Source organism: Papio anubis, chromosome 6 (genome assembly GCF_008728515.1).
Source record: "Papio anubis isolate 15944 chromosome 6, Panubis1.0, whole genome shotgun sequence".
Classification (NCBI taxonomy): Eukaryota; Metazoa; Chordata; class Mammalia; order Primates; family Cercopithecidae; genus Papio; species Papio anubis.
Window position 1 is genome coordinate 75,520,061 of NC_044981.1, and position 23,671 is coordinate 75,543,731.

A 23,671-nucleotide genomic window follows, 5' to 3' on the forward strand; every position below is an offset into this window, starting at 1 on the left:
CTTTTCACAAATAATAGTACGATTTTTTCAGATAAGTACATGCAAATGGAGCAAATTGCTTAACTGACATTTTACGATTATGTATTAAAGCATCCTGTTCAAGGTTGGAGGACAGCATAAACTTATTTAAAATGTCTAGTGAACACAGTCTGTCACAAGGATGGGAAAAAGGCAACATTGTATTAAGATATTATTTGTAACTAAGTGCTTCATTTCCAAGCAGTCTGTCCCTGAAGGGGGTGTAAATCATGTGTCTGTTCTGTGCTTAGAATTCCCCCCTTCTGCCATATGTTTATTGTATAAACCAAGAAGATCATGTATTATCAAGAGACAACTTCTACTCCTAGCCTAAACTTTCAAATATTATTCATACTCTGTTCTCATGAAAAATTATTCTTAGGGTCTGAAAGACCATCGTTTTAGGTTTTTCTGTTCGTGTATGGTATTTGCAGCAACCAACATCAACAGCTGGTTTGTTCCCTCATTTTTCAAGGTAATGGGAGGGATTTGAGTTATTAAGAATCAAATTTAACACTCAAAAATACTTTGAACATGAGCTGTGTACACATTTTTTATTGAGTTATTAACCTATTAGACATTGCTGCTGCTGTGGGGACTTTATCATATAAATTTAAAAACTAATATAAACAAATGGAGAATATGCATAGACACAGAAGAAAGGCTCAATTTTGTGCCAAAGTAATAGCTAGAGCTATAGCATGCTTACTGTAGGCATTATGTTAAGAGCTTTGCGTGCATTATTTCATTTAAGCATCCCAACTGTACTACATGGTTGGGTATTATTACTTCATCATTTTTATAGGCGAAGAAGCTGTCTCAGACAGGTTAAGTAATTTGCCCATGTTCACACAACTAGTGAGCAGAAGTGCTAGGGGTTGGATCCAAGCCACCTGATTGCATAGCCTATACTGAAGTTGCATTTTGAAGTAACAGAAATTTCCTTCATACAACACTGGACTTATTTTTTTTCTCTCTCTCTATCAAATGATGTGGCAAATTGAGAGATTTCTGGAGAAATTCAGGCTCAAACAATGTTATTGCTGAGATCATTCAGATTATTTTCAACATTAGCATTTAATGAATAAGACTGTGTCTTGAACTGAACATATTTATAAAAGAATTAGAGGAAGGTAACTTAATTCTCCATTTACTGGTGTCTTAGTTGTAAAACCACATTTTGACAAGGTTATTGGTCATAAGTTATTTTAATAGCTTTTCCAAACTTAATTTTCTGAAGTTAATAAAATGATGAGAAAAATTTAGATTATGTTTAAAAGCATTGAGTAAACTAAAACCTAAGTAAAGCTATTTACTTTGCATACATATGGCCACCATCTAAGATGGTTGCTTATCCTTGAAAGGATAATATTTAAAATAATATTTAAAATAATCTAAACCTAATTTCTTAACATTGAAATTTTTACAAAGTATAGTTATATATAAATCTGATACTATTTTACTACAAGAGATACTAAATGAGTAACATAAATATTAAGCATAAAAGATTTAACTGGACTGTTACAACCTACTCTCACACAGTTTAAACAAAAGTCAGTTAAATAGATTGTTTTTAAAGTTCTTCATAGTCTACATTTCCTTCTTCCTTCTCTTTCTTCACCCCCTCCTCCTCTCAGCATCATAATCATGATTATCATCATCCCATCACCACTGTCATCATAATCATCATGGCTATCTTTTACATTGTTTTCTTCAAGACATCTGCATCAGTAATTTAATTGTAAGCAACAGAAATGAAGGAGCAGTTTATTTAGAAAGATATCTTGTAGTTTTTAGTTTGAGGACAACCTGAAGAATGAGGCCTGGCAGAATTGTGCCAAGACAGGCTGCTAGGTTTAAGATGGGGGACAGATGTCAGCAGATATTCATCACTGAGGGCTAAGGTCAGTTGGTTGAGCTCTGGGGCAGAGAGACCAGTCTAGTCCTGTAACACCAGCGTGCCATGCAAATGTAAATTTTTGTGTGTGCTAAGACCTACAAACATCTGGCAAGTACCATAGAAGAGAAGGAAACTGCAGATCTCGAGAGGAAGGTTGCAGAAAGCAGTAGATGGTCTTTTCAGGTTTCACCATTGAGGCAAATGAGTTTTTGGACCTCGTGCACACATGCTGTTTAATCATGTGTCCGGCTTTCTGGAAAGAGTTTTATTTATAATTCTTGGGCTATGTATCCATTTCTTGGTCAAGGGTATGTGGTACTCTTTGATTGACTCTTTGAGAACACTTTATCTTATTAGGAAAGCATAAACTTCCAAAGGAAAAATTACCTAAAGGAGAAGACATGGATGATAGGGAAAAAAGGAACATATCATGTCATATGACTTTACCATGCATAGAAATCATAAATAAAAATAATATTTTTCCTTTGATATAGTAGTCACAGGAGATCTTTTGCCCCCAAATTCATAGTGTTTTTCTGAATATTATAGTTTTTTAAATGAATCTTGGTAAAAAAAGATTTTTTAACCATAACTTGTTTTCAATCCTGTAGGAGAAGATAATAAGTTTTAGCTTTTATAGACCACTGATTTTTTTCATGGCTTTTGTATTTTAAATAAGTTATTATTAAAATAGAAATTTTAAAAATCTACAGAACTTGAATTAAATTAATTAAATTGTCTTTAGGCAACATTTCATAATAAATTCTGTGCTGAAATAATTATGATCATTACTTTATTACAAAATAACTCTTTAGGATGTTGTATCAGTATTAGTGTTTATGTTTTATCGAGGCATGTGCAGTGTGCCTCAGGTGTCATCAAGGATGGGCGTTGAATTACCGTTTCCCTTTTTATAATCAACTCCCAAAAGGTGAAAACTTCCCTTCTGGCTTCCTGGTATCCTAATATGTTATTAATTTATTTACTTTATTATTTTATTATTATTTACTTTATTTCTATTTTATCCTGATTGTATCCCCATCTCTCTTAAGGTGTGCATTCTTCTTTTTTCACATGTTTTTTAATAAGATTCTTTTTGAGAATTTAAATGTTTTCCCTTTAAATTCTATATTATGAAGTGTGATTATAATGTGAGTGATTTTTAAAGTTGTCTGTACACTAATTTTTAAAGATAATTCCAGCAGCCTGGGTGCGATGGCTCATGCCTATAATCCTAGTACTTTGAGAGGCTGAAACAGGAGGATTGCTTGAGCCCTGGAGTTCAAGACCAGCTCAGGCAACATACCAAGACCCCATCTCAACAAAAATAAAAATAAAAAAATTAACCAGGTTGGTGATGTCCACCTTTGGTTCCGTCTACTCTGTAGGTCGAGGCTGGAAAATTGCTTGAGCCCAGGAGTTCAAGGTTACAATGAGCTGTGTTCACACCACTGCACTCCAGGCAGACTGACAGAGTAAAATCCTGTCTCTTTTAAAAACACAACACAATAAAACAAAGCAAAAAACTACAAGACAAAGAAGGCTAAGGAATGCCAGAAATCCCCAGAAACTGAGAGAGGCATGGATGATTTCCCTCTCAGAGTCTCTGATAAGGAAGTAACTCTGTTGACAGCTTGATTTTGGACTTTTGGCCTCCTGAACTGAGAGAGAACACATTTCTGTTATCTTCAACCAGTTAGATAGACAGAAGACAGACAGATAGATAAAATTATTTCTTTATATGTGACAAAAAGATCATTCCCTCTCAAATTTCCCAAAATGTGTGAAACAAAAGCTTCATTGTTAGAACAATGCTTTCTTTGGGTGTTTTGAAGAGGAATGTTCGTTGTTTAAAATGAGTCTGATTGCATTGTCACCACATGTTATATCTGCTTTTTCTATATATGTTAAAAAATACATTTAATAATCTTCTGGATTGTATACTCCTTGAAGACAGAGCCAAAGTCTTAATTGTATTGGTTTTATACCTTATTGTACTTTTGCCAACAGTAAATTGCACCTCCATAAACTATAATATGGAAAAGAGATAAGTACCATAATTATTTATGAGGACTATAATATACAGATTGCTGTTAATATTTTCAAAAACCTATTAGAAGTAGGAATGTTTCTATTGTTTTCCAAAAATGAATCATCCTTGAAAGACTTTTCATAATTCATTCCTTTGTTTCCATTGATAGTGGCTTCTATTTTTGTCTGTTTAAAACCATTTTGGTATTAAATTCTCAAATACTTCCATTTACAAAAAAGAAAAGGATAGAAATTCATCAACACCTGTGAAAAGAAAGGAAAAAAAGGAAAAAAATTCAGATCACCACTAACAGCTTATCACTGTGGAACCTGCTCTTACCAAACAGCATGCAGTGGGAAAAACTAAATGTGGAGAAAACAATCAGTTTTCCATGTTATAGGGATCATACAACCAGAAGGATTTTACCACTGTCTTACAACATACAGGGATGCAAGCCATGGGTTTGGGTCCATGTGATTAGAGAACAATGGAAATTTAGTTTCCCAAATTGGAATTTCCTCTGGACTATATCTTAGCCTCCTGAGCATAAAGAATGTGCCTAATATATTGTTTAATGTTTCTTATTTTGTTATTAGAGAAAATGTGAAGGGTGTAAAGTTGTCAAATGTATTATCCTAGTCACTAAAGTTATTTTTGAACAACTGATAAGACAAAAAGCCAGCAGCAGAAATTTGACTACTGGTTCCTGGTGGCCTGACTGTGCCATTAGGGAAGTGATTTGTGCCCTGAGGCTATTTACCTTTGGTTATTTCCCCCCAAAGGCTGAAAGTTCTACAATATGTTTGTCTCTGAATTGAGAAACTGTTCATTTCCCTTTGGATTCTCAAAGTGGCTGCAAATAATAAACTTAAGTCAATAAAATACAGAGTTAGAAGGAAAATGATCCATGTTATTTAACTTCCTCTCTAAATGTCGCATTTTTATGTATTTGAGTGTTTCTTTGTATATACACAGCCATGCATCACTTAACGACAGGAGTACATTCTGAGAAACATGTTGTTAGGCAATTTTGTTGTGCAAATATTACAGAGTGTACTTATATGAATCTAGAACCTAGATAGCCTACTATCCATCTAGGCTATGTGGTATAGCCTACTGCTCCTAGACTACAAACCTGTGCAGCATGTTACTGTACTGAATATTGTAGGCAATTGTAACACAATGGCAAGTATTTGTGTATCAGAACATATCTAAACATAGAAAAGGTACAGTCAAAATACGGTTTATAATCTTATGAGGCTACTGTGGTACATGTGGTCCATTGTTGATCAAAATTTAGTTATGGGCATGATTGTATATACATACATATATATAAAGTTGTTAGACTAAGGAAAATTTGATCCAAATTCATAAAATCATCCATTTTTATAAAGCTTTTTTATACTTTCACTTTTTATTTGGAAAGTGAACAGTCTCATGGTAGCTCTTCCTTGGTTCAATTGGATAGCACTTTTCTCTGTGCTGGTGGAATCTATTAACTCCTTATTAGGCTAAGCTAAATATACTGTGGTTGACATCTTTCGTTGGCATAGCTTTTTAGTCAGGAGGTATAATTGTTAACAATATTTAGCCATAATAAATGCAGTTGTCTCACAGTACGTATTTTTAAAAATGGCAACATATGGTTCCAAACAGAGACTTCTAATTAGACAATTATTGAGCAACAGGAAAGGATGTTTTCAAATTTGTATACTTATGGTTGTACTCTAAAATCTAGTAGTTTTCTGATGCAGTTTTATAGTTTTCTATCATTATTTACACATACCATATCACATTATTAAGAATAAATTTGCTCACTGGAGTTACAGCATCTTTAATATTATTTATGTGAGACTTCTTTAAAAAGGGAAGAAATCATAATGTTTAGCCTTTCAGCAAGTTAGTCTATTGAGTAGCTGCTATGCACTGATGCCCTGAAGCACAGCAGTGAAAAAACAGTCTATCCTGTCATAGGGCTTCTAGTCTGATATCGGACTGATTCACCACTTTTGGTTTAAAATCCTAGTTTCTCTTGTCTTTAATGTCTGTCTGTCTGTTTCTCTTCATCTTTCTTTTTCTGTGAATACACACACACTATACACACACATACACACGTACACTTATACATATGATACTATATATTGTATATGTGTATGTATACATATATTTTAGTTAAAGATATATAACTCATATAAATTCTTTAAAGATATATATATGAATATATCATGAATATACATATGAATAAATAATGTAACAGTATAAGTATCTTGTTTGGGATAATACGTATTAGTGTTAGGCTTCTTCAGAGAGACACAATCCAAAGGAGATAGATAGATAGATAGATGAATGAGAAGGGATTTATTAAGGGGTTCATTTATATGCTTATGGAGGCTGAGAAGTCCTGTGACAGGCTGTCTGTAAGCTGGAGATTCTGGGATGCTGGTGGAGAGGCTCAGACTAAGTCCAAAGGCCTCAGAACCAGAGAAGACAATGGTGTTACTCTGAGAACCCAGGATGAGTGGATAGGGAGGTGGTGCTGGTGTAAGTCCTGGAGTCCAAAGGGCTGGAGCCTAGAGTTGTTGCCCAAGGATGGGAGAGGAAGGATATATCCCAGCCCAGCAAATAGAGGGGCACATTTACCTTTTCTCCTTTTTTCCTTTGGACTCCCAGCAGATTGGATGGTGCCTGACTTCAATAAGGACAGATCTTCAAGTTAACACCTCAACTTAACCATTTGACATCTCAAATTAACCACCACAACATATATATATATATATATAAAATATACATACACACATATATTATATATATACATATATAAAATAAAATCTATAAATCAGGAGATGAATTGTTTATATATAAGAATAATACATAGTTTAAGAATTTTAATTCTGCCTTTAAATATGCTGTACTATGTATCCTAAGTTTCCCACTTAATGTTCTGGTTCTGTATTATGTCTGCCATATTGATTTTTATCACAGAATTTTGCTTCTGTATTGTTTAAAACAAAACAAAACACAGTGATTGACAAGGCACTGTTTCTGCTGAAAAGTTCAGAAGCATTCAAAGATCACTGCTAGGTTCTGTTTTCACCTGTTCCTCGTCAGCTTTTCATGGTTCAGATGCCTGAGGAGAAACGGTCATCAAGCTGAGTCAGAGATTCACATTTTCAGGGGTTTGAAGGGGCAATGGGTTGAGACACTCCCTTTTCTGTTTAGAAGGTACCAGAGGAAATATTCAATAAAATTTTGGTATTCTTCCTTAAAAAGCATCAACCTTATAAACATCTTTTCATCACTGGCCTGTAGTTCCGTTGAGTAAAATATTCTAAATCAGCATGCACTGGGTCTGATGCATTGGGATTAAAGGTAAGGATCAGGGGAGAAGCCCAAGGGGACAGGATGCCCGGATGGCTCCAAGGCTCCCCCAAGCACTGGGAGAGTGAGTACCTGCCTTTTCCCAGCCCCAGGTTGCTGATTTGGGGGCTACTATCTAAGCAGTGATCCTGATGAGGGGAGTAGACAATGCAAGGTGTGTACATGTATTCCTTGATGTATTATTTGATGAGAGTTAGTGAAAAAAAAGCATCCATTTTAGCAACATTCATATATTCTAAAACTGATGCTCAAGTAACAACATGAAGACGTAAGTTATATTTTTCACTTTTACACTGTAAATCTTGGGGTTGTAATTTCCTTCCAAACTCCTCCCCAGTACTTTCTTTCAAGCTGTAGTTAGAGTGTAGGTCTTATGCCTCAAGTTACTGTTTGCTACTTTATTTGCAAATGTTTTTTCCTCAATATGAGGCGATTGCTATAAGATGTCCTGGCACGGGGAGTGGTATCATATTGTGGTTTCTAAAAGTGGTCCTGAAACAGTTTAGTATTGAAGGCAGTGTAGATATACTTAATATTATTAATTTCCCCACTTAATTTTGTTGAAAAACCTGACCTTTGACATTTTCCAGATTAGATATTGAACTCTTTGATGGCTGCAGCTTATTGAGAATTTGAAGACTTATGTCTTGAATGTCTTTCTTCAGCCATTCCTCCCTCCCCACTGTCTTGCTCACTGATCAACAGCTTGCTGCTGCTCCAAGCCAGCTACGATATTATGGTTTCAGTGTCATTCATGCAGTCAGTTGTGTTCCAATTTCAGAATTATAGTTGGCTGTCCCAGGGTAAAGTGATATGCTTTGGCATCATAAAGTTGTAGGACCAGGGAGCAATAACATTGAAAGTTATGTCAAGATTCCACCCTCAGGGAGGTTTCCTGGTTGCATTTGAGGCTGTGGTTTAAAATACATGAACTTCACATAGTATAGGTAAAAATGTGTGAAAAGAGTGCATTTATAAATACAACTACACAAATTGTAGGTACAATTTTATAGTAGATGTGAGAAATGGTCATTTTTCTTTGAGACAGATTTATAAATGATTTCTTAAGTTATTTGGGACTCTAGGTAGCCAAAAGAATAATGATACCCTAACATGTTTCTTTTAATTTATTGGAAATAATGATGACAATCATCATCAGAACTAAAGGGATACTGTAAAGTAGATTCAAAAACACCAATTTATATGCTTAATAGAAATTAATTTATGATGAGTAAACCAGAAAACCCAAATCTGAATTTTATTTTTGAATGTAGTTAAGATGTACCAAGTGAAAGTGGAGGTGTAGTAACCTCTGGTACCATGACAGTAGTGATGATGAGAAGATAAATAGCTACAACTCCAACCCCACACCATGACTCTATGAAAAGAACTTCCTAGTCTTATCCTCATCATTTAGGTCTTTGGATTTTCCAGCCCCTGTTTTGTATTGGTCCTGAATTAAACCTGGTTACTTTCACAGTACCACCTTTATTGTCTTCCTTTGCTTTAAAACATTGGTTGTGGCTTTTTTACTTCCTCTTCATACCTGTTGATATACTGGTTCTAGACACCACTCTCACTGCTAGTTGCCTGGCCCAGCTGTCAATACTGATGGCCAAAATAAGCAATTTAGTAAAAACTGGTGGTAATGTTGTGTGTGTGTGGTAATAAAATACAATCTTACCATTTATCTTCTATGTAATGTTTTGAGAAAACTGTATTTTGGATAACTTAGTAAAACTTCTTTTAGTCATTAAAACTGCATCTCATCTATTGCGGATGTTCTTGGTATAAGATTTCTCCTATGAGGGACTAAAAATTATTGGGTCTCTTGAAACTGGAAACAGACTCTCACTCTTACAGTAGTATATAAACACACTGGAGGGCTCCTGATAAGGGCACCAGGAGTGCTTCCGAAGTACGGTACATCACCAAGGACAATATGGGGAAGAGCTTCAGAGCCATAGAATCCTTTTTCCTGCATATTTAAAATTCCAAATGCAATAATTGTCCACTTATGATGTCATTTTGGAACATATAGCAGGACTACTGAACGCTTAAATTTACACATTATCTTGAATAGTTCATTGTTTTTCTGGGTTTTAGAAGCACGTGGTGAAGATATGGCTCAAATTTCTTTCTGTTGAACCACTTGGCCTGCTTTGCTAAATGCAACTTTACTTCAAAATGGATGTTTATACTGGTAAATATCCACAAAATATTTGGGAAGGCCGGAATGGAAGTCTGCCTAATTCGGTGTATAATTTTGTGGGCAAAGATAACATTACAGAAAGTGCATCTTGATATTTGGGAAAAAAAAAAAAAAGATCGTTTTGCCAAAGATGTTTCCTTAAAGTATAGGTTGCAAACTCTTGGACAGAATCTGGCCTGGTGAGACATGTTTTGGTTGGCTTTCACAGTATTAAAAAAGAATAAAAAGGAAATGAGTTTGGCCCCCTAAGTCAGAGACTGTGTTCTCTTATAGTCCACACCATCTTCTTCTGCTTATTGCCTTAGTTGTTCCCATTGCTTCTTGAGGTCAGGAGATATTTGTTTCATGACTCTTGCTAAATGAAAGCTGTTTGCAGTCTGTGATTTGTGTACCGCATCCTTTAAGTTGTTGTCAGACTGGGAAGATGAACCTCCTTTTCTTCCTCTTTCTTCTGGTTACTCTTGGCTTCATTTCCAATTCGGGCAATAGCAGGCCTCAAGTGGACTTTGGGAAAGGACAAATGGAAGGATGGGAAGAAAGCCCGCCCGTGCTCTCCAGCAGTGGTCCTTGGCCATCAGAAGGGGTGGAGACAACCAGGGGAAAGCCTGCTCCCTGCCAGTCTGTGGCCAGGGGAGGAGGGGGAAAGAAAAACTCGTTACTCACCTTGCCTTCCTGTCTGCTTTCTTCTTGTCCCTGTATTTTTCAGACATTTGCAGCTGAGGTCAGTTTATCCCTACTCATTCATTCAGCAAATAGTTTTGAGGTCTGCTGAATGTGGAGCATCACACCCTGCTAGTGGTAGGCAGTAGGGGAAGATACCACGATAATAAGACACGAATCCACCACTCTCACCAGTGTGGTTTTTGCTTGCTTGTGAGACTTTCATGTTTCTTCTGTATCCTTTCTTACCCAGCCTTATTGTCTCTCTAGAATTATTATTCTTATTTCTTAAAGGTTAGCTCTTCGGTTGAGAGTACACAGTGATTGCTTAACACTTTCTTCTGGATGTTGAGTAGATTATTCTTAGAGACCTGCTTTTCCTTTGAGTGATCAGGATAATTTTCAGCATTTTTTTTTCAGTAGGCGCTATTAGCTTTAGTCTATGTTTTCTTCCTCTACTAATCTTTGAATGGGGCTGTATCAGTTTGTACAGGCTCATTTGCCCATAACCAGAGTGTGGGATTCGCTTTGATTCTGCTCTCAATTTGTTCGCTGCGAGAATCTCCTCAGATTTCCACCCAAAGGGTAGAGCGTGCAGTTCCCAGCTTGATCTCTGGTGTAGAAGCTCTGTTGTACAGGTAAGGTCTTCTCCTATGTGGCCAGCTTTACACTTGTTTTTCTGCCACTGAGCTAGGGGTCATACACTGAAGGGCCTGCAGAGATTAGGCAGATGAAACGAAATTAGTGAAGCTGTATGCAACCTATTGTAGCTGTGGAAGGGATTTAAAGGCAGTATTTCTAAAGTGCTTTGTCCTTTTAAGTGGAATTTGCCCATGACCAAATATGGTATTTGGGTATTTAATATGATACCCTGGCTCTGAAACTGTTTCTTAAATTTTTCTGAATTTTTTTAACCCCGGTAACATACAAATACACATGCACACACATATGACTATTTTAAACCAGAAGTCCGGTATTTTACATCTTTTGGAGTCCTCTGAGAATCAAGTCTCAGAACTGAGATTCCTTATTTCAGGGATCTGAACATTTAGTAGCTTTTGACAAATATATTCCCAAAATATTTCTCAAAAGACTTATGCCAATTTACATTGCCTATGGCAATGTAAGGAAGATTTTAACTATATACCTTTGTCAGAATTTAAATTTAAATTACTTTGTGACATTAATGGGTGAAATGCCACTTTGTCCTTATTTTTAAACTTATTTTAAAAAATTAATAGAGCAATGGAACATTTTCTTTGTATAGTAGTGGTGTTTTCTTTTTTATAATAATTAGTTATTTTATTCATAGACAATATAGCAAAATGATCAACTTTTTATGATAAAGTAAGCCAAGCACAAAATCTTCTTGGATCACTCCTCAAAAAAGTAAAATACTATCATTCATAACCTAAGCTATTATAAGTAAATCTCACTTCTTCTGGTATAATAGACAGCAACATGTTACTGTTATAGTCCTTGTCAGTGAAAGCATTGCAGAATAAAGAATTATGAATCAAATAGGAATGGATTGTTGATATTTTTGTGCATTATGAGGAAAGAAAATGACTGAGCTTTTTCCCTGAACAAAAGGATTTAAATCTAGATAAAAATTGATTTTTAAATATTAAATTGTATTTCTGGAGAACTATTATTACTGTATCTTCTCACTAATATCCCATTAGCAATAATATAATTTTTGACTTTAAGATTTCTGTGCCTCTGTTGTGCCACTGCTGTCCATTGGGGGTGACAGAGCGAGACCTTGTCTCAAAACAAACAAATGAATAAAACACAATAAATTTCTGTGCCTCTGTATTCCTACCTTCTCTATTAAATAATCAATGAATATTTTACAGACAAATAATACTATTTCTGCTAAAGAATTCTTTTCCTGAATCCACTTGTCACATTAAAACCTTAAATACATAATTTAAACCCTGTGATCTTGGATTTAATGAAAGCACGTAAGTTATATATTTTATTTCTCTCTATGCCATCTTAGTTATATACACTAAAAAAGATATGTGTAATTTTTGCTGAAATATCCTTTGAGTTTTACTCCAGCACTTTTTTGAGTCATACCCAAAAACCCAAAAGATTTTAAGCCTTGCCCGTGTATTATGAACTACACATAATTTTTGTTTCGTAATGGGCCAAAAATTCATTTATTCCAACAGAATTGGACCAGGTTTTAGAAAATAGGACCATTTATCCATGGTGATACAGAAGTGTAGCAGTGTTTATACTTTTGATCATTCCTTAGGGAAGCATGACCTTGGTAGACAACCAGCTGGCTTCAGGGAAAATTGTACCCTTGATACGTGCTTAAAACAGCAGTGTAAAATGTAACTGGCTGACAATCTTGGTTTTGGTTAGGGTCACTTTCTTCTTATTCACGGTATGCTGGGAGTACAAGAGATGATGTCAGTTTCTACCCTTTGGAACTCTTATGATGGCCAGACATAGTATTTCCCTCTGTTGTCAACACTTGAGAAAATTTGCCAAGTGGAGACTTATGAATTGAAAACAGAGGATATTAGTAATTGTTGTTTTAAGAAGAGAAAAATTCATTTTTCAATATTATTTTAGAAAAGAACAAAGGAGTTGAAATTTAAAATTCTAGGAAAACTTGTTTCTAACAAAAGTAAATTGATTTTTAATACCAGTATCATGCTTTTCCTTGTTACTTATTATTATTTAAAATAATCTTTAAATTCTTTCTTTCTTGGGTATGCTTTGCCCTAGGGCATTGTGGCAACATACAGTACAACCCTTTAGGTACCTGGGTTAACTCGTCTTTGCTTCCCCAGTATTAGCACATATGGCTCAAGAAGTTGTTTTAATATGAACTGATGTCCTTTGGAATTTATACAACATTAAAAGTTAATTGAGAGATTGCATGTAATACTCAGATAAGATGATGAAAGTGATTTTCTGGTTTGTACTAATGTTCAAAATTTTCTTAGTTGGCATTATTTATCTCCTAATTACTGGCACAATATGGAGCAAAGCTATGAGGCTCAGAGGTTCTCTAGTGTGTAACTTGTCTCCTTTATTTCTATAGCAGTGAATGATAGGTGCTGTTACCATGTATAAGTTATCTCTAAGATTCTGATTAGCCGATTTACCATTGAAGATTTTTCAGGAGAGGAGTGCTGTCGTGGATAAGCTGTCTGGCAGAGGATGTGTGACATTGATGATGTTAGGAACATTTTTCCCTGTGTCTCTTTCAGAATGGAGGATGGTGAGGAAAACAGAATGTGATGCTTTTTAAGGAAAGAGGACATGGTAAACAATTGAGATTTGATTATATATTTTTCCATATGGAATATCATATTCTGAAAAGATTTTCTTTCCAATCCTCAAAGGGGCCAGTTTAAGAAATTAGATGTATTAAGCACCTTTGAAACACTATATCAACAGCAAAACATAAAACAGGGGGATTCAAAAATGGAGAAAGGACTCAAATAGACATTTCTCCAAAAAAGATGCCAATGGCCATTAAGCACCTGAAAATTGCTCAATACCACTAATTATTAGGGAAATGCAAATCACAATCACAATGAGATACCACCTCATTCCCATTGGGATGGCTACTGTCAAAACTACAGAAAATAAGTGTTGGCACAGATGTGGAGAAATTGCATCTCCTGTGCCCTGTTGGTGGGAATGTAAAATGGTGTAGCCTCTGTGGAAATTGGTATGGCTGTTTCTGAAAATATTAAACAGTTATGGCATGACCCAGCAATTCCACTTCTGGGTATACATACGTAAGAAGTGAAAGCAGGGACTCAAACAGATATTTGTACACCTATGTTCATAGCAGCAGTACTCACAGTAGCCAAAAGGTAAAAGGAACTTACGCATCCATCGATAGATGAATGTATAAACAAAATCCGATATATACATACAGTGGGATATTACTCAGTTTCAAAGGAGGGAAATTTTGACACATGATACAGCATAGATGAACTTTGAAAACATTATGCAACGTGAAATAAGACAGTCACAAAATGGCAGCTATTATATGAATCCATTTGTATAAGGTTTCTAAACCAGTCAGATTCATAGAGACAGAAAGTAGAATGACACCAAGGGCTTGGAGGAAGAGGGAATGAGGAGTTATTGTTTAGTGGCTACAGAGTTTTACTAGGGAAGATGGATAAGGACTAGAGATGGATGGTCATGATGGTTGTATAATAACATGAATGTACTTAATGCCACAGAACCGTACAATTAAAAATGATTAAAATGGGAAAACGAAACTATCTTTATGGAATTTTTCAGTCAGCTTGTAATTATAACCTGAATGCTAAACTTGGAGCAATATAATATGCATTAACACCATGGTAACAAAGTAATCACTTGAATGAAGGTAAACTGCTGGAATGAATGAATGATAAATATAGCGGAATGATACTGACAATGGTCTTTGTGGTTGGGACTGTTTTTTTATTGTTGTTTAGCATTGGCATTTCTCCAGTGGACTATCAGCCAGTCATGTGTGGAGGCGGTCATGCTGATTAACAAATGACTAGGCATATATTAATACATTTGTTAACCTGTGATTAATTGTGAGGTTTTTCTGGCTAACTTGTTACATGCACTTGGCTACAAAACAAGAAAACATCTCAAAAAATGTGGCTAATTCATTTGCATTGATATTTGAAGTTCATCAAAAGTCTCTGTGGTTCTAAATTTGCCAAATACTGTGCAGTAGCTCTTGAACTCTCTCTTTTTTATTTATTAGAAGAGCATAAGCATATTTACAATAAGGCTTTAGTTATGTGGTACTTCCAAATGCCTCCTGCCATTGCCAACTCCAAAGAAAAAGCCTGGAAGAGCCAGGAAGGGTCTTGTAAGGGTAGAAAGTGTAGAAGATGCAGCACCCTTATTGTGTTTCAAAAGTACAACTTGGCTTTTTAGTAGTCCTTTTCAACAGTTTTCTAAAATTCTGTGACATGGAAGTCAACAGTATTAATAGCCAAATCACATGTTACAATTTCTTTTCTTCAGAGAAACAGATTGAGTTGAGGTGGAGATAAGGTATAAGTTTATGAAAATGTTTTTAAAAGCTGGTAAGTAAGAGTGAAGATACAAAAACAACCTGACAAGCAGCTACTTCAATCTTTGAAATAAATTGTTTTGGCAGAAATAATTATGTTGCTACCTACAGTTGGCTATGCTTTGTTTGATGTTTAAGCTGACAGGGAAATGGGGCAAAAAACTTTGAAAGCATTTGTTTACTATTTGCCCATGTTTAACTACATCTCTAATAAATGTCCACTAGTCCAGTACAATACCTTTGCCACCATGGTGACCTTTTTTCAATAGGAACGGGAAACTTGTGTTCAGTACCAACTCAGTGTTTGTGTATTTGTTACCATCATGCATGTTAAAAAAGGTACATAGAAGCATGTATTTATTGTACTGCGAACTCCTTATTCTAAAACGAGTTTGGAGTAGAAAAAATAGGTGGAGAGAGTTGGCCCAGGGTAGTCCTCTATTACAATTAGAAAGATTACAGCTTAGGTTTTAGGACTTCTCTTTCAGCATCCTAATAACGTTACTAGTCCCCTCTAAGATTTGAAAGGCATTGGAAACTTCCAGGCTTGAAGAGTTATTCATGTAAATTACTGTGTCTGTGTGCTTTTTGGGGGATCAATATAAGCAACATTTATTGAGCAGCCACATATACAAAGTATTAGGTATTCTAGTTAGGTACAGAATATTTTATAGTTCTGAATTTCATGCTCTTGAATGATTTGGAGTGCTGAAGGAGATAATATAGACACCACCACCCCACCCCATGAAAAAAAATTCCTCAAAACAAAGAAACAAAGATACTTAGGTCCTTTTTTAAGCTGTTTATCTTTTACTAATATACAAACAGCACAATTTGCTCAATGTAATATCTATTTGCCATGTGCTGTGTTCTGCAGTAGGCATTATAAGTAAGAGTTTCTGTCTTCAAACTTGTAATTTAGAGTAAGATTGGAGGATTAGTCAGACATGTCTATACAATGCTGTAGTATGAGGTAAATTGTGTGTCTTCCTAAGAGAGAGAGGTCCAGCAGTGTGTGCTGCCTTCACCTTATTACTGTACTTGATTCTTGCTCTTGTAACCTGGTTTTAGGTTTCATATAATATTTTGCATTGTCAGCTCCCTGAAATTCTACTGGGAGATGGTCACTAGTACGTAGACAATCTGACAAGAAAAAGAAGCAAAGGTACTATGGGGTTTGATATAAGGGAAAGCCCAGCTGGTTGGGGGGACCAGGGAGAAAGGGCTGTGTGAGATGGGTCTTGAGGGAGGGATAGAATGTCTGCCAATGTGGAAAAGGAAGTCTGAGGCGGAAAACTATCGATCACATTCACAGAGTTGTGAGGGGACTGACATGCCTGGAGCATAGAGGGACTATTAGAAAGCAAGTTGGAAAGGTAAGGTTGATTGACTGACAGGAACATGTTTATCTGAAATATTTTGAAGTAGCTTTCAGAAAGTGTCCACTTTTAATTTTGCAAAAGCAGATTTCTTAGGTTCTTCAGTATTTCAGTTCTGATTATACAAATCATTGAGGAAAAAAAGAACCAGTGAGGATGTACAAAAATTTCCCGAATGTTTTATTTCTTTGTCAACATTATTTGCTTATTTTTCAGCTCTTTATGCAATTGTCTTTGTGCTCTGCTTGTTCCTTTTTGTACTTTTTCCACATGGGTGGTAAAGCCCTGACAATTTAGTTTTTCTTGGTTTACACTTTCCTACAGTACTAAAATATGTGTAACCCCCTCACTAACATCTTAGCCAAAATGGAGTTTTCAGGACTTTCTCTGAAACTCAGGACTGTTTTTTTATTGTTGTTTAGCATTGGCATTTCTCCAGTGGAATATCAGCCAGTCATGTGTGGAGGAGGTCATGCTGATTAACAAATGACTAGGCATATATTAATACATTTGTTAACCTGTGATTAATTGTGAGGTTTTTCTGGCTAACTTGTTACATGCTCTTGGCTACAAAACAAGAAAACATCTCAAAAAATGCGTCTAATTCATTTGCATTGATACTTGAAGTTCATCAATATCCTATCCTTAATGATTCTAAATTGTATAAATAATATGTTCTTGATTAACGAAGTATATGTGCTATGATTTTACCATTAGTTGTACTTACACGTTTGCATTACATATATGAGGTTCTCTTGATTTCAGAAGGAACTGATACAGACCAGCTTTGGTGTTTCTTTTGCTTTCAATTAGCTTTATATTCAGATGGAAAATATTAAAAGGGCTATAAGTTGCCTATCCAAAATGTTGCTTTTTTTTTTTTTTTTTTTTTACCTTATCAGCAGACAGAATAGGCTGCTGTACTTGGTGTAGGTAAGGTTGAATTGTCTGTATGGAAACAATCTTGCTATAGATTTTGAGGAAAAAATAAAATAAAAAATATAGATAGATGATAAACGTTTTGCTTTTCAAATGTCAGTGTTGTACTTTTAGGCATATGGAAACTTTATGGTTTGCCTATCTGTATCAGTTCTCCTAGAATGACAACTTAACAGTTTTCCTGGTTGGACTGTGTTAAAATCTTTAAAGGCTATATACACTAAAACATATGTCTAATGTTTGGGCAGCCAAAGTCTGTGCAATCATTTTAACCGAGTATAACTTAGCAGCTCTCTTATTACCACAAATATCTTATTGTTAAAACTACATTAAAATATCATCAATTTGGAGCCTGCTACTTCATAATTAAATTGTTCTGGGATGTGGTCAAGTATATACTTCTGAACTACCTTAAAAATGGATTGTGCTAAGAATGCAATAGCATAAATAAATTAAAAGAGGACATGCATAATAAAGTTAAACAATTTGTTTTAATAGAGTTTTTATCTAATTAACTTTTCTTGAGTGTCTACAATGTTCAGAGCACTGTCCTAGACATTCTGCATAGGTTAATTTATGGCCATTCATAAAGACGTTTGGGTAGAAAGAATATGGATAATGGGGAAAAGTCATGGAGTGGCCAAACAAGAAACAAGTTCAGGGTTGCAGCAGAACAGGGATGCCTTGATATATCTGCCTTTGGCAATGCCATGTTTACAGGGTTGGGATTCTGATTGCTCCTATTGTGATAGTGTGGCACTAATGCTCTGTTGGACGGAATGACTGAAGTGGTGAGAAAACTGCGAGCTTTTCAGAACTGTTTTTAATGCTTTTTTGACAAATCTTTTAGAACAAATCTTTTGTTCCTTTGCAGGGAACAAAGTCCTTTTGTTTTGTAGCAGAGGACAAGGAGTGTCCTGAGTTATTCAGAGTCCTGATCTTCAATTGGCTTAGCTCTCTCTGATGCCATTTGTCACCCGTAACTCATTGGTGCTCCATCTGCCATAGGCTGGAATCCAGGAATAGTACTTAGTGGTAAAAAATTGGAGAAGTAGATACTTGCAAATCCAGCCTTACGTGATCTTTCCTGGCTTTGATAGGTTCAGCTTTCACCCCGAAAAGTTGTTTAAACACTTTTAATTTGTTTCAAGTGATGAAATGAATTTATCTCAGAAGAAAATTTAAAAACCTTAAAATTTATTTTCTTTGGAAGAAAATATTTTTAGAATAATTATTAGTATTGTATTTACAATTATTTATCTTAAAAAGGTTAATGGCTATCTCCATTGAAATATACTTTATTAATTTTTACTAAGTACATCAAAATGCTAAATGTGGTTAGGGGAATTTCTTGACAGTTACATATTATTTTGGCTAGATATGTGAACATTAAAAGCCTGTTAAAGGGGACAAAAATATGTACTTTAATCAGAATATCTAATTAAAATAGAAAGAATAGAAAGAGTAACATTTTCTTGTTTTGTAGATTTATAAAGATCTCATTTTCACTATACTAACAGTGTTAATAATTTCCAAAGCAGTATAGAAAAGCAATCTTCAGGAATTTTATCAAATTAAAATTATGAATGATAAAAAGCATATAACAAATTTCTACTACACCTCGCAAAATGATTGAACTATTTTCAGACAGTTCAATATATGCTAATTGAATGTGTCTGAAAATATCAGTCTTCTAAATTTTTGCATTTTCAGAATTTTGACATAATACATTTTAATACTTTTAGACATTGGCAATGATTTTTAAGAAGCAAAAATGAATCTTAAGTGCTTTCCAAATTAAGTGAAGTAATTAAATGTAAAATACTCAGCTCAGAGCCTAGCACATAGCAATTTTTGTGACAATCATTGTTTATGATTGTGATTGTTACTTCTGGCTCTTCTCTTCTTGCTGCACTATTTTTGTTCCACTTGTTTGTAGACAAGTGGCAATTTCCACAAATTTAAAGTGTGATTACTTTTATTGTATTTTTCCTCTAGTTCTTGGTGTTTTAGAAATTTCTGGAATTATTTCCATATCTGTCAGCATAACTCCTCATCTGAGAACACACAATTTTTGTAATGCACACGCAGAGGTGTTGAAGAACTTGAACTTGTCTGATGCCAACAATTTATTGCTCATTTTGTCGAGTATCTCACGGCTTTGAGGGCCAAGTGATGAGCTGGATATGGTCCTGACCTGGAGCAGATCACGCAGAGTGGGATGGGAAGACTGGCTCCCTGCGTTGTTAGTGTGCCTGTTTGCTGCTGGAGTTTGGATCTCAGGATTCCCTTGCTTCTGAAGCTAGTTCTAAGATATCACAAAAACATTATTATGTTTTTTGAGAAGATTATAACTACAAAATAACATGTATTTTTAAATCTTTGGCACTAATTCAAGGGCTTTCCCTTTATTTTTATTTATTTTAGACTTACTAGAATACTGTCAGTGATCTAGACATGCATAAAGCAAAAAGTAAAACTCTCTTTCCTACATTTCCTTGACTGGCATTGCTCGGGAAGAACAATTTTGCATATTTTGGAATGAAGGTTTCCGGACTGTTTATACATGTTGGCTAGATGTACTTGTTGAAAAGATATGTTGCTTGGTGTGCTCACTGCTGTGATGGTGGTTTTTCACAAAATGTAAGATTATGTTGTCCTGCAACTTGCTCATTTTGCCAGTTAATTTGTCATGGGTTTCTTTACATGTCCTGAGTCTTTTTCATGGCTGCATATTACTCTACTATGCTGATGCATATTGGTCTATTTAGTCATTGCTCTGCTGAGGAGCACTCAGTAGGGCTCCAAATTTTATCTACTTACAAATCATGTTGAATCAACCTCAAAGGTTGGAAGCTTTTGTGCTTGGTCATCTGTGCTTGATTTCACCACTCTGTGGCCATCTGCATAGGCCACCTGCCCTGGTTGCTTGTTTGCTTTCAGGGATTACTCTAAAGGTTGTCATTTGATTTTGGATAGGCCTGATCTCAGACAAAAAGGACCGATTTGGTTGTGTAGGGTTTTAGGGTAACAACATTTTTATAGAAGTTTCTAATTTCTAGCTGCTCAAAATTTAAGATGTGCCAGATAGCTTGGATGGATTTTGGCTGTCATCCTTAGATACTTTTATGTTGGCCGAATTCTGAGTTTCAGAGCTATAAGAATGGTCTGATTCAGAGGTTGCAGTGAGCCAACATGGTGCCACTGCAGTCCAGCCTGAACAACAGAGTGAGACTCCATCTCAAAAAAAAAAAAAAAAAAAAAAAAAAAAAGAATGATCTGATTGTCAAATCTTTTTTTTTTTTCTTCTTCTTCTTTATTCTTAAAGTTAGGACATCTTTTAGAAAACCCTTTGAAAATACATATGTTGTTTTGTGATTGTGGAATATTTTTGTCTTTTTATATTTTTGTACGTTGAAATTTAATTTGTGACTCTTACAAATGGCATAATCAATCACAGTCATAGAAAGCCAAATACAAATATCCTAAGGTTAGCATTTCACTGGAGTGTGAATGGTGTTCATTAAGGTGTTCATGAAATTTTATGTTTTTCAGTCACTATTTACCTAGTAGATATGGTAACTTATTTTTGTCATGGCTACTGGCCATATCTTGGGGTTTAACATATGCTAGCTGAAACTGCTGCATACTTTGTAAATTCTGAACTATAATTGCCTAGAATGAATGAAATCTTTTATTTCAATACATATTTTTGCTTGAAAGATTTCATTTTATATTTATGAAATAGTAACAGATTTTATTAAAGGTGATCTTAAATTGTTAGAAATCTAAAGACAAAACTGACGTTTCTCTTTGGTACCGTGATAATTTTTCAACATATTTTAAGCAATAACCTGCTGTTGATTTTAATAGTTTTTACCTGCCAGCACAGCTGGCATCCTGCTATGATATCATTGTTATACTTTTTTATTTAATATTGTACAGAGTATATCATGCACAGTGTGGACAACCACATTGAACAACTCTTGAGAATACATACTAATTTAATTGTTTGTGACATTTTACCCTTAAAATAGAGTGTGATCATCAACCAGATTTTAGAGCACATTAACGGAGGGGATTTACTTTTGCAGGTATTTCTTACTGCCAAATTTTTCCTTTGCTATAGCTTTCACATACTATTTTTGTGTTTTCCTTTTCCATAAAACAGTATTTCTTAAGGTTATTGTTATTTATAGCAAACATGCCCCAAAATGAATAAAAAAAACTTTCGCTCTTTAACATGAAGAAAAATATTGACATTGAAATATGAACTATAGCAATTCAGTTTATAACACAAATGTGTCTTACAATAATGAGTATGCATTTTTAATTGCATATATAGAATTACAAATCTCATTTTTCTTTTCTACTGGGATTATAAACCATATTGAAAAAACTTTTACAGTACAAAAATCAGATGACCTGTCAAAAGCGAATTGTAACTTATTGGCATACAATTTAATTACTGATTTTTACACTATTTATTGAATGTATATAATTTACTTTTATTACTGAGTTAAAACTACCATCATATACATAAAATAGATATTCTTTTTAACAACAAGTTTTCCTTTTCTCTTTCAGTCTGTGATCAAAACAGGGCGACTGCTAATCAGTCACGAGGCTCCCTTGACAGGCGGTTTTGCATCGGAAATCAGCTCTACAGTTCAGGTAGGGTAATTCTTGGAACTGATTTCAATGCTTCTGCAATTGCATATGCCAATTCCAGAAGAAAATAAATTACTTATCACAATATATGAAAGCATACACTTTATAGAAATGTAGTGCATGCTTTCATATACTGTGATAAGTAAATTTTTTTTTTTCATTTTTATTCCGACCACACTTTCTGTTTGTTAGTTAATGGTCTAATTAATCTTCTAGAACAGATATCTTAAAATAGTAAAAGCTGAAAAATTTTTTATGGGAAGAAAGTTTGGAAGGAGTCTTCTAAATTAACTTTGCTTGTATTTGCTAGGTTAACAGAAAAAGAAAAATCTTTTTAATTTTTATCTATTCCCATTCCCTGTTTATATGACTTGAGGTTGTTATGGGATTGGTTGATTGTGAAATTGATCTTAGATTTTTCACAGCCTTCACGTTCTAAAAATGAATCTCTCAAAAGTCAATAATTTAAAGTTAATAAGTAATTTAAAAAATTACTTATTTTAGTTTTTCAAATTATGCTCTGGTATTGGAAATGCTTTAGTAATTGTTTAAAAAATTATCTTTTTTTAAAAAAAAGCTCATTAGGATGCCGCATATCAGGAAAAAGTTTTGTACACCTCTTTCTGGCAAGTTTTACCTAAAACCTGTATTCAAATTTATATCATAGACATGTATAAGATAATTTAAGGTAGTTTCATTCTTCCTAATTTTTAAATTGAAAATTAAGTGGCCATATTTGAAATGGAAGGTGCATATATTTTAAATTCAGAATATCTTAGCAGTTTGGAAACACTTTACTTCTCTTTACTGGTGTGAAGGTGTTTTAATTATTAAGATACACGAATAGCGAATTCCTTTAAGAGTATATGTCTTACTACGTTGTTATAGAATTATGATGTGTGGATATTGGTGAGTTGTTAGTTTTAGATGTTTAATCAGTAAACAATGATTTTTGCCAATGAAATATCTTAAGTGCTAATTGCAAAATTACAAGTATTTGTAAATTAGATGAACCCAATTTAAACACAAATGTTTTAAAAACTAGATCAAAGTAATCCATAATTATGTCTCAAAAACAAAATTATATTTACAATTTATATATAGTCACTGATAATAAGAAAAGCAAATATTTGAGTTTTGTAGATTTGTTGTTTTCCTAGTTACTATATCAATTAAAATTTAAAACATACTGATTATTATTATATAACATGAGTATCTAGTATTTATTGTGTATTTTATACATTGAGTAGCATAATAAAAAGATTAGGGCAATCATTTCAAGCCAGAGGCAAAACTGGAAAAAGAAACTGGATTTTCTGACTTGCACTTAATATGTAGTGTACTAAACCATTTGAAAGGATAGTGGCTGTTGCTAATTGAAACTTTGATAGCCTTGTTGTATTTTGTTCACTGC

At 34.5% G+C, this 23,671-nt stretch overlaps 1 protein-coding gene across 2 annotated transcripts in view; it reads left to right on the forward strand.

Moving 5' to 3' along the window:
• Positions 1–23,671, forward strand: part of BCKDHB (branched chain keto acid dehydrogenase E1 subunit beta) — a 255,409-nt gene that overhangs the window by 159,130 nt on the left and 72,608 nt on the right. For both annotated transcript variants that reach the window (XM_009205577.4, XM_009205578.4), the window contains exon 9: positions 22,174–22,260. In XM_009205577.4, the coding sequence (XP_009203841.1) occupies positions 22,174–22,260 (87 nt within the window). The remainder of the gene's footprint in view (positions 1–22,173; positions 22,261–23,671) is intronic.